Source organism: Anneissia japonica, unplaced genomic scaffold, assembly GCF_011630105.1.
Source record: "Anneissia japonica isolate Jap-2015-1 unplaced genomic scaffold, ASM1163010v1 scaffold288028_len459517_cov177, whole genome shotgun sequence".
Taxonomy (NCBI): Eukaryota; Metazoa; Echinodermata; class Crinoidea; order Comatulida; family Comatulidae; genus Anneissia; species Anneissia japonica.
In genome coordinates, this window is record NW_022733874.1 from 399,349 (window position 1) to 411,810 (window position 12,462).

Sequence of the window (12,462 nt, forward strand, 5' to 3'; positions counted from 1 at the left end):
ATTCAAATTTAAGTGTGAGAGTGTAATTTCCGGCCATCTAGAGATGCCCTAATCCTAACCACGGTGGGGCTGAGGTGGGTGGTTCCTCGGTCAGTGAAAGTCCCTCCCTGGTTCACCTCTCTTTCGAATTCCTGGATCAGGTTGTTGATTTATTATATAATTATTGTTGCACTTGTTTATAATACAATTTATATTGCAATTTTCACTTTATCCTCTCAAAACAGTCCTAAGAACGTTCAGATTGCGCTACTTCACAGGGGAATTCGCCCCCGGGACCCCGCCGGGGTCATAGGTAATTCGCATTAACGGCTCCCCCCCCCCCTTTCAAAATCCTGGCTACGTCCCTGTTAGAGTAATGTCTAATTTTTCATAACAAATGAAACGATAGTGTAGAAAGCGCAGTAATCACATCTGCTACCACAGTCATTTCATTGTTTGAAAAGTTAAAGTGGATGTCTTGTATTGGCTTAGTAGAACAGAGTGTTGCCGTATAGGAACATGTCTACTCTAACTAAAGATACTGTATAAATAAACAGACTGCATCTGTTTTTGGGCCGCTCGTCGCCATTATAGTACACAAAAAGGATTACATTGAGAACTTAACTGGAGTAGCTGAAAAGTATATATCTGCATACTACAGTATACTCGATGTTTATACAATTAAAGTATACAAGCGCAATCACGGAATAGTATTATTTTTATCATTTTGGCCTATTGTAATTTTAATTCTTTTCTCGCTTTAACGATCGTGAACCATGTTCTGTAAGCAACTTCAGTAATTTGAAACATATGCATAACATCACATCCCGTCGCAAGAATATCATGTTTATTTAGGCTTACATTATGTCACATTGACCAAGGACACAAACTATTTTTATAAACGCTTCTGCGCTACAAGTAGCGTTTCTGTATGCACTGGCTGTTCTAAAAAAAAACTCAGTTTCTGTGTAGCGTTTCTTTATAAAGTTACTGTTTAGAAAAAAATCAGTTTCTGTGATATATCTCGATATCATATGGTTGTATGTTCAGATTAAGAGCAAATATATCGTTTGTTTTCTTCATAAAATATTCTAGTCTGCAAAAGTACACAAGTTAAGTGGAAACAGTAAATGTAAGATAGGATGGTGCTAACATATTATACCATATCTGTCGAAATGTCTAAAAAATTAAGACAGGTTGTTTAGTCAACTAACCAAAACAACAAGAGAAATCAGCATGTTATGAAGATCAACTATAATACTATTATTTAAATTTAGTTTGAATATTATAATTATTATCATATTTGTGTTTGAAAGGTAATAAATATAATAATATAAAAGTAATTGAACTATTTTAATTCTCCATTCCGGAAGTCTTCTGAATAAATTGAATAAATTCGAATTGAAATAATAGCGTTATTGATTTCCTTGAGGGCGCTGTTGATATATTTATGAAAGAATGAATGTTGCCCTGCCATAGCAAAAATAGATGCATGTAAATTTTCGTCACATTATGTTATTTGATATATTATAATAGGGCCTATGTATATTCAAGGTAGTTCCAATCAATCTACGTGTATTTTTGTAGTTTATTTTCTTATCGTGCTTAAACATTGGATGATTGTCAATAACGTTCCGCAATATATTCTTATGATTAGGCCTACCGGTATAGAACATTGTCATGTTCGTGTTTGATTGAATTAGACGTCCAGTTGGATCATTTTGCTTATATTAAAAGACCTACACACCCGGAAGAAAGAGCAACGCTAGAGCTCAATCAGAGGATGGTTTGCGTCGGGGGCAGTCGCGTCGTAGAATATTAAACATGTTTAAAATTTCCCGACGATTAATCGCGTCGGCTGCGTCGTGCGACGCTGTCTGAGTTGGCCTTAAGAATCTTTGGGCCGTGCTATACCTGTTGGTTTGGCCGATTCGATTACGCTGCCGTGTGTTCTAAATGTATCAAGCTATATTTTCTTACCTCTTGGTCCACTTTCACATGGTCCTTCAATTACAATACGGCAGACGCAATCACTGTAAGCCTACAATATAAGGTATATTTTCTTCCCTATTACCAACTTTAGGCCCACATACACATTAATTTGTAAACAAACCTGACATTTAACCAAACAATAAAGCGACACAATTGCTTCAGCTAGTAATTTGAATTTGTTATGGCCTATGTATAAGTAAAGTGCAGGTCAATATACTTTCTTATAAACAAAAGGATATCAAGTTTATGTCACAATAATGTCGTGCATCGCATTAGTTGTTAATGCGTAATTGTAAACCACTTTTGAATGTTTTTTTTTTTATTCTTGAGCTCCAGCTGTAGGTTTTCTCTTTATTTACTTTTACTTAAACATCGATATGAAGATATCTTTTGAGAAACCATGATGAAAAATGTCACGACCTTATAAAAAAAAAAAAAAAAAATACGAATACAAAAAAAAAAAAAAAAAAAAAATACGAATCTGCTAAAACCAAGTGTTATTTTTTCCAGTCGTTTGTTAGCCATAGGTATTGGAATGTAGTGTTTATGATATGAAGTAACCTTGTAAACTTTTTCTGATGAAGATTACCTATGTACAAAACTTTTAACTGAGAAAAGTGGGTAACATTTGAAGATTGCACAGACTTACGTAAATTTGAGTAACTTCACACATAGAGACTATTTTCTCTATGCTTCACATAAGAATAATAATTAATTAGGCCTATCACTATTGTCGGTCGGAACATACAAACACTATTTAAAAAATTTTCCTTTTGTGGCAAGGTGAAATATTCCTCAGTGTTTTGTGCTTCATTACATTAAAAACCGAATGATTAGAACTTCACTCTGTCGGAACAAACAAACACTATTTCAAAAATCTTCCTTTTGTAGCTGGTTTGTGTGTAAACGAATAGGAATTTAACTATGTAATTTCCGCTGTACCACCACTTGAAAATTGGCTTTCATTTTTTTGATCGCTAATTCAATGGTGGATTTACTACTTAGAGGGCTCCGGGCCGGCCGCGGCCCCTTCCCCATATATGGAAAGAAAAAAAAAAGAAATAAAGAAAGAAAAAGAAATAATTGATACCCCAAAACACCTCAGAGGTTATTTGGAGCGTATAGAAAACACATATTTCACGGGGAATGCCCCGGACCTCCAAGGTAGTGTTTTCTCGATCGGCGCAACTTTCGCCTCACCCCCACTCCCAAATATGGGTACATATCATTTTTTTAAAGTAAAACAGATTAACTAAAGAGAAAATTATTATGTGTCTGTTGTTTGATTGTGGTTAAACTTAATTATGAGGCTCGATGGTGATCCAATGAATTTTTCTCGTTCCATTTATAATTGTAATTTTCCTCAACAATCCAGCATTTGTGAACGAACAAAAGGAAAATGAGAGTTCACGGGCAACATTTTTATGTTGTTTTTTTAAAATATAGTTTTGTCATTTATATCCCGTTTTGTAATTTGTATTAAATTAAAACAACCAAAACATTAACAGTTATCATACTTTTTTAAGACCATATAGGCCTGGTTGTATTTTATACGTAAAATATATTTTATTTTATATAGATATATTATTAAGTCAAATGAGCAAACGTCGCCAGAATTTATATTGAAATGTGGTTTTGTAAGATGGGATTGGGCCCATAGCTTTTATTTATTGATATATTCGTCGTGTGATTTACATGCAATTATGTGGCAAGGTGAAATATTCCTCAGTGTTCTTCACTTATTCTCCTCTATATTCCCAGAAAGCCTATATTTATTTTTGTGGGCTGTTAGAATCGAAACTATACAAAAATACATTTGATTAAATGCATGACCAATCTTTGCTAAAATATTAAAAAAGTGTTCACAGTGAAGATAGAATGAGTGAAGTTTACAGTAATATAATTGTAATGAACTAGGGCATAATAATGTATGTTATTTGTATTAAAATTTAATTGAATTGAGTAGCGAAAATTCGGATAATTATCGGAGAAGGAACAATTCTACTAGTACTAGACACAGATCTAGTCTTTACTAGAGGGATTCTAATTGAAGACTAAAGCTGCTAAAGGCCACCAAAACTCAGTGCCAACAGTGGTCTTTTATTGGAGGGAGACGTACTAGGACCTTTAACCAGGGGAGGGAACCTATGGTCTTAGGGGTAGGTTGGGGGTCTTTCGATACTGTGGCCAAGAGGGCATAGCCTCTTAAAAGCCTTGAGTTTTGATATTAATAAAAGATTTCATACTTTTTGGCTGACGCCAAAGTGGGGCCAACTCCCAACATTTCACCAGCCCTGAATCTGCACTGAGCGTGCACGTCCTTGTAGATCACTGCGTCACACCTACTTAAACATATCACCTGTAATTTCATTCAATAAGTAAATTCGTAGTTTGAACTGCTTGTGCCCGTATCAAGGTCAATCAACTAGACCGTGGATATGGGCATGCGCAGTTCAAGCTACGAAATGGAATATTGTTTTTAAAAAAAATAAGGAAATAAGGACAAATACTTGAAATATTTCCTCGTTCATTACAGTACGTTATCATGCCACAATGACAGCCAGGTTCACCAAAAGAGTGGCAATGATTATATAAAGTGTTTTATACATCCGATGGTACTTATATAGGCCTTCAGAATTTTTGAAGGAAAAACCCTAAAATCAATTCCTGGTTCCCTAGTATCATATTGCCTTCTCAAAGCTTTGATCAGCGGATGCATCCTGAACAAGCCTTAATCCGGGTCATCGTTGCAATAAGCTTCCTAACATGGTTATTTATATATTCTAAGCTTGTTATAACAAATGTCGTCCTCACCTGCATTTTTGTTTTGTGTTTGTGGCTGTTTCATTTTTTTTTTTAATTTAACTTTTTAAATATCCAGGTGAAAGATAATACATATGTTGATTACCTGAGCATTGCCAAAAGTGAAAGCACTATCAAGTGGCTCTCTTATACTGTCTATATACTGTCTCTTATACACATCTAGATGTGTATAAGAGACAGCTATAATACTATTATTTAAATTCGACTTTAGGGGTCAATAGGAGACAAGTTCTACTTCTAGTTTTGATCCCTGTGATGGTCTAATTTCACATTTTTCCACCTGCAAGTCTGATATAATCAAATTTTGTTATTTTAAGAATATAATAAATTTTCATATGTATGTTTTCGTATGACCATTACGAAATAAATGTTACTGAGAGAGATACGAAGGCAAACGGGATAACTATCTTTCCATCGAACTTGGTGGACTTACCTCGAAAATAACGGAATCGTCCAACCCAGGTGTATGTAATGCAAAAATGTTAGTAATAGGCCTCAATTTTCCTTCTTTCATTTAAGTTTATTTAGGTAAGTATTCACAAAATAGGCACATTATGGTTATATGTTCTTGCATGGCGAAGTAGCACAGAGCTTCTTTAAAAAGCATCAATTGAAATGAAATCATTATGAATACATTTTCCGCACAATTAAAACCGAAACGGTACTGGGTTTTGTCTGCAGGAGCTCGTGCTTCGTATAACAGGTCAATCTATTTGAAGAAGCTTTTTTAATAGAGAAAGTTACATGTCGTTAGTCATCATCCTAGGTCAAAACATAACTCCGCTGTATAGAATGTATTATAAGATTGAAAATGTTAATCCTATTATTGTAGTGACACTATGTCCACGCTTAAATTAATGTTATTTATTAGTTAATATTTATGTATATGAGCGTTCTTTACCATCTGTTTAAAATTAGCGCGTGTAGATAAAGCATGTAATCTTGTTGCATATTATGGGAGTTATGGTCAATATTAAAAAGAAATTAGCAGCCATTTGGAAGCGATATTAGATTTCTGCAACTGATAGTGGCTGAATTTGACTTTTAGTGGTGGCACTGTATGCCCTTTAATAATAGTATAGACTTAAAAAAACTTCTATGTGAAATGTTGTGGAAGCTATGGCAAACATCCAAATTTGCGACCATCTTACATTTTGAGGCTTTCCTCATTTTTTAGCTTGACAGATTTGAAACTACAGCATCCCTTAAAACCCCTGAGAAGCTTGTGTGCCATAAATTAACACAATTTTTTGCACCTCCCTAAATAAGCACACTTTTTTTATTCTGCTTAGATACACTTGCGCATAGGCCTACCACCAAGCCTTTGTTCCGGGATAGGCGGAAGCTCAGCAATAGCTGTTAAAATGATATTTAAGGTACCACTTATAGTTGAAGGAAGTATATAAAGTAGTTGGAATTTTTGACGAAAGCCAGTTTAACCTAGCAGCGTTCCAACTTCAGTTATGCAGTCTTTAAGTCCCAAGTGCTGCTTTCTACTTACGTTGTTTACGGCGATCTTTCTCGCAGAGGTTAGATCACAAAACGAACAAGTAGAGGCGAACGCGCTACGTTTTTTAGGCAATCTTGAAGAATTTCAAAATACTCCGAGTGATATTGTATTCTTGTTGGATAGCTCTGGTAGCATAGGGGCAGAAAGATGGCCACGAGAAGTGGACTTTGTTCGCCAAGTGTCCACTATTTTTACCGTTTCATCTGACACATCGCGTGTCGCTATCGTGTCGTACTCATCGGCGGGTCAAATATACACGCGAATAGATCACATCACTGAACCGACAGACAAAAATAAATGTACTCTTCTTGGACAACTCGACGACGCGCTGCCATACACTGGTGGTGATACATACACACTTGGTGCCTTAACACAGGCCGAAACTTTACTTAAAAACGGTAGAAATGATGCGCCGAGGTAAGTTAGCAATTGCTGCATACAAAATGCATAAATTACGCAGGACCTTGTGAAAATAAATGTTTGGCGATTGACATAATTATTAGGTTTACAATGCTATACTTTACTTTATGATTGACTGAAAACTTGAAAACGTTTGGTTTTTTTTGTTTTTGTTTTTTTTTTGTTTTGTTTTTTTTTAGATATTTCGTTTTTTAAAGCATGAATAATTCTTTATACGTCTACATATCACCAATTGATCATAACAAATTAATTTGTAACTATCGAAGTTTGTAACTAACTGTCAAATGCCAAATTGTATAGCGCTTATACAATTACACAAATGAGAAAGATAAAAAATGTTATGAATATACAGATGGTACAAACTTCAACAATTTTGGTCTTTAATGTCATTGGTGTGATGAAATATGTATACGTGATGGAAAGTGTAAAGTTCTTCGTAACTCCCGTAAATACGATATGCATAGATCGGTGTGAAAAATAAAGCCGGATCTCATATTATTTAATTGAACATTACACAAAATTTAAACAAATTTTCAATATAATTTTATCATTCCGTACTGTAATAATTTTCTTGCTGTTGAATGTGAAATTTTAATTATTTAAGTGTATGAATGTTTACCATTCTCCATCCATGATGAATCAGTTTGTCATTTAAAAAAAAACCAAAAGTCAAATGGAGTTTTGCCAAAGATGTGTTTAATTATGTTTAGAACATTAGGACCTTCTGGATTCTCCATGAAAGAAATTTTTTTTGTTAATAAATTTATTTTGTAATATTAATGTAAACTAATTTTACCCGTTCTTTTCCGGCTAGGCTGGTAATTCTTCTCACTGATGGCCAATCGAATGGAGGTGATCCCATCCCCAAGGCAAATGAAATGAAAAGAGACGGAATAACTATCTTTTCCATCGGACTTGGTCAAGGCATTAACCAAGACGAATTGACAAGTATAGCTTCCGATAACAACGTCTACTTACTCGATCAACTTGGCAAAATCAGTGATCTTGCAGCTCATTTGAAAGGAGGTATGTCAGTTGAAGAACGTTTAAGTTTAATTCAGCTTTCTTGCATCTTCTTGATGAGTTTTTCATAATGGTGTAATTTTGACAAGAAGAGTCCTTCTCTTTGTAATGGTCCCAATTTAACCAAATGCATTTTATATTTATTATTCTAGGAGACCAAAGTTACTAAAGACCATGGAAACTCCGTTCCAGTGGCGGTGCCAGGATTTCCCCCGACGGGGGAGTCCAAGTTCCCCGATGAAGGAGAGGGGCGGGCTGATGTCCCCGACGATAAAAAAGTAGGCGTAGTCGGGCGTCGCTAAATTTGTCCCGGTGGGGGGGGGGGAACCCCAAAATATGACAATTTTAGGGTGTTCAAAAGCTTATTTTATCGATTTTGGAGTCAATTAATGTGTAAAAAAATACATAAATGTTTTTTTTTTCTCACCGACAAATTATAGTTTTCTACCCGACAAGGGGAAGGGACTTCGCCGACGGGGAGGGGGAGGCTGTACCTCCCTACCCCCCCCCCCCCCCCCCTTAAAGGGAAGATGTGTATACCCCATAGCATCGCCACTGCCCCGTTCCCATAAGTGGTCTCTAATTGCAGGGAGACCTGTACAAGTGTCTTTGATGTGTATACTGTACTGTGAATGTATGATGCAGGTGTATGAAAAAACAAACCCAGAGACCTATCAAAAACAATCCATCGTATAGGCCTATTTAAGTTGCATGACAGCCTACAAGAAGTAATTATGAAATTAAATGTATTAGATTGATATTGCTTCATCATATAGTTTTTTTTTTTTTTTTTTAAAGATGTTAAGGATTCGTCGGCTTGGGACCACAATATTGATAATTCTGTTTGCAATGCATTATGTGACGATATTGGTGGGACTAAGACGAGCTGCTGCGATGCTCAAGCACTCTGTTCCTGTGCTACAAATAGCGGTAGCATCGAGTGCGCATGTGCTGAAGGGTACTCGGGCTCCGGATTAAATGGTCAATGTACAAGTAAGATAAATGTTTTTCTTTTATTAGTTAAATTATAACTTACTAACAATGCCTGATTTAACATTTTGCATGCATTATAATTCAATAATAAAAAGTTTAAGCTCTCACTAGGAAAAATCACATTCTCCATCCTCTCCAATACTAATTTGTTCCTTCATTTTCAACAGTTTCCCTACACTCGGCAATCCCCTTCAGTCTCTAATATTATGTCTAGGCCAACTTGTGGACATAGCGCTTTTATATGTTGTCAGTATATCTCTTTCACTATCCATGTCTTAACTTATCTTTCCAATCAATTATCTCTGCCATAAGATCTAGTACAGTAATAGAAAACTGCTCTTGAACGGATGCAGGGGTGGGTCCGACTTACCCCGACGAGGTGGGGCGATGTCCCCGACCAGAGCGTATATGGGCGTGGTCGGGCGTTGTTAAAAATCTGTTTGTGCAGTTCATGGGGCGGGCACCTGAAAACTATGACAATTTTCAAAGCTTATTCAATTAATTTTAAGAGTCTAATAATAATAATAATTATGTAAACAATATATTTATAGTATTTTCTTTCCCAACTATTTACCGGTATGTGTTTCTCCCTGATTGGGGGAGGGGTCGGGGTGCAGCTCTCTCCAACGAGGGCCATCTCCTCACCACCCCCTCCCCCCGGCCACCCACTCGTAAACAGCTGGCTTGTATCAAGTTTTCGGAATTCAACTTTAACATGGGGATTTTCCTTATTCTTCCGAAGTTTTAAGTATGTTCCTCATTTCCGTACTCTTATTTCTGTCACATTGCAGTGTTTTCCGGTACATGGAAATACTACACTTTGACAGTAATCCCTGGTACCTCTATTTATCTCTTCTTCTCTATAAATAAGCCTGATTGTTTCCTCATTGGTTAAATAAACTCTTTCACTCGTGACCATCGTTTCCCTATTCACTTTCACTATGGCACACTTTTGAAAGTTGAATTGCATTCCAACAATTATTATTTACTGAATATTCCCACAGTCTGCATTAAGGAAGTTGCAGTAGAACCCTCCTTTGGGACACCCCTATTAAAGGGACACTTTTCCGTGAAACGAGGGGCAATTTATCTGTTAACACTACAGTCAACCCCTATTAAGGGAACACCACTATTAAGGGGACGGGGACACTTTCTGAGTGTGCCAAATGGTCAAATAACCCCTATTAAGGGGACACTTAATTTGCTATCACTGTAACACAACAACTACAGCAGTCTCAAAGTAAGAAAAATTCATTTAACTTTATATTTTAACACCTTCTGAGCTATAAACCAGAATTTTCTTCACTGAATCCTTAGAGTAAACGTTGGTATAGGCCTACTGAATGTGTTACCGGTACTTCATAAACCAGTCTTGTCAATTTCGACCCTTAACCATGGGGATTTCGTTTCCTTTTTTCTGTGTACTTTATATAGGATTCTAATACATGCCACAACATGCTCTATTAATTCTATGTAATTACTCTATTCATGCTACATTAATCCAGTAGAAAGCTCATATTTTAAATAAATAAAAGAAATATTTGGTCATTAACATCGCATCATGAAATAATATTGGGAAAATTTTATTAATATTATTTTATTATTTACATCATTTATACAGCACCTTTTCTTTGTACATACAAAGCGCAGTTCTTTTCCTTGGTAATTGGGTCCTCATGTTTTAAGTGTTGCTGCTGATAAACATCGCAGGAGTAGGCAACCCACCAGGTACCCATATACTCCTGTGGAGAGAACCCATGCAGTGCTGGTTTGATGAATAGGGGTACCCCTATTCAGGGGACACCCCTATTAAGGGGACACTTTTTTTTTGGTCCCGAAGGTGTCCCCCTAATTGGGGTTCTACTGTATTTCTCCTTGATTAATTGTGAATGTTCTTGAACAGTTTGATGTTATCGTTGAATCGTAGATAATGTTACATTATTGACTCAATTTTTAAAACGCTATATACCATTATTATAATAATAATGATTTATTTTTAGTTATAGGCCTAAATATAATTCGTATTCATATTCATATTATTATTTATTTATTTAATATTATTATTATTATTATTATTATTATTATTATTATTATTATTATTATTAATATCATTATTATTATTATTATTACTAATATCATTATCATTTATCTAGGCTTATAAAATATTGTACTTCATTTCCCCTTTCGTAAAATGAAAACATAGAGTGCCCTTTCGGAACATACAAAGACCTGTACGGTAATCAGGATTGCACTGTGTGTCCGCCTCATTCAGTGACAAAAAGCCAGGGTAGCAAGAGCAAAAGTGACTGCGTTTGCGAGGAGGGCTACACCGGAAATCCAGCCAACGATAAGTCATGTGAAGGTAAAGTATTATCTCAATTGACGTTTGAATTGTATATTATATCAACGGGCAGTGGCATACATGAAACCTTTAAATGGGATGGGGGAGGGGGAGTTGATACTGTCGCGAAGGTGGAATAAGGGGAAATTTGACGTGAGGGAGAACTATTGCACAAAATATAATGATAACATACTTGAACCTAATTTTTTTGGCTTGGAACATACAGTAGGGAATTAGACTAAAGGGGTGGGGCGCACATTCTAGTCAAAGGGTAGGCCGCGCCTACAAAACCAACTTTAGCTGCATACCTGGTGTTTACAGTGGTTGTTGATCCAAGAGGTGGCAAAAGGTTCACCCCTCCCCGGCAGCAGCAAAAGTAGGCCTATCATTAACCAAGTGTGAAATTAGGGAACAGTTAATTTGTTCCCTGGTGAAATCAATAAATAAATCAATAAAATGACTAAACCTTTCGAAGATTCGTGGACCTCCAAAAATAGGTAGGCTTAAAGGAGCAACTGAAAAACTTATTTTTTATTATTTTTCTCATTCTGGACAGCGCCATCAACTAAAAAGTTAATTTAGAGACGGAATACCTGTAATTCGAAAAAAAAAAAAAAAATCTAGTATGGGACGCCAATTAAATTAGGTATGGTGCGCACTAAGTGCAATAAAGAGTGAGTAACCTAAGTGCAATAAAGAGTGAGTAACCTAAAATTAGGGCAAGAGAACCCAGGCACGTACGTGTCTGCGTATGTTTTTACACTGTCGTTTTGTGGGACCTTAGCAAATATATCCAAGGGGCGGGGCTTAGCAGAAATGTCCATTTTTATAATTGAAACTGTTTGACTTCGCATCGTGAGAAAAAATACACAAAAACAAACAGATAGCCCCCCCCCCCCTATACCATGCAGTGAATAAACTTAATCTGAAAACTCCACTCATATAATTATTGTGTTTTGTTAAGCTTGGAATTATGAACATTGTTAGTTACTATTATTACTGTATTATCATTTAAGAAGAGTCAATATCAATGCTCAATATTGATTTTAAAAGGAACCACCTATCCTCTGTACCTCCATGTGGATAATGTTCCGTAGATCTGGAAAACACATAGAGATATAATAAGAATACTAGAGCGCTAACCGCAATGTATTTGATGTTCGAAAAACGCAGAACTGTGTGTGTGTGTACCATCCAAGATGGCTGCCATAGATTCAGCCAATCAAATTTCGCCTAAGCGCCGTCGTTTGCAATTGCGCCCTCAATTTACACAGAACGTTCAGTACGACATGTTTGAAACTCGAGCGTTGCGGTGTATGGGCGTAATCTACACGATTTTAATTTTCATTTCTTGGTACTTTATTTTTGAATAGGATGCTCC

General features: G+C 36.0%; 1 protein-coding gene across 1 annotated transcript in view; it reads left to right on the forward strand.

The window, feature by feature from the left end:
• Positions 1-6,257: 6,257 nt before the first annotated feature.
• Positions 6,258-12,462, forward strand: part of LOC117116238 (sushi, von Willebrand factor type A, EGF and pentraxin domain-containing protein 1-like) — a 46,629-nt gene continuing 40,424 nt past the window's right edge. Inside the window, exons 1-4 of the mRNA XM_033260224.1 lie at positions 6,258-6,721; positions 7,539-7,750; positions 8,546-8,740; positions 10,944-11,102. Coding sequence (XP_033116115.1) covers positions 6,258-6,721; positions 7,539-7,750; positions 8,546-8,740; positions 10,944-11,102 — 1,030 coding nt within the window. The remainder of the gene's footprint in view (positions 6,722-7,538; positions 7,751-8,545; positions 8,741-10,943; positions 11,103-12,462) is intronic.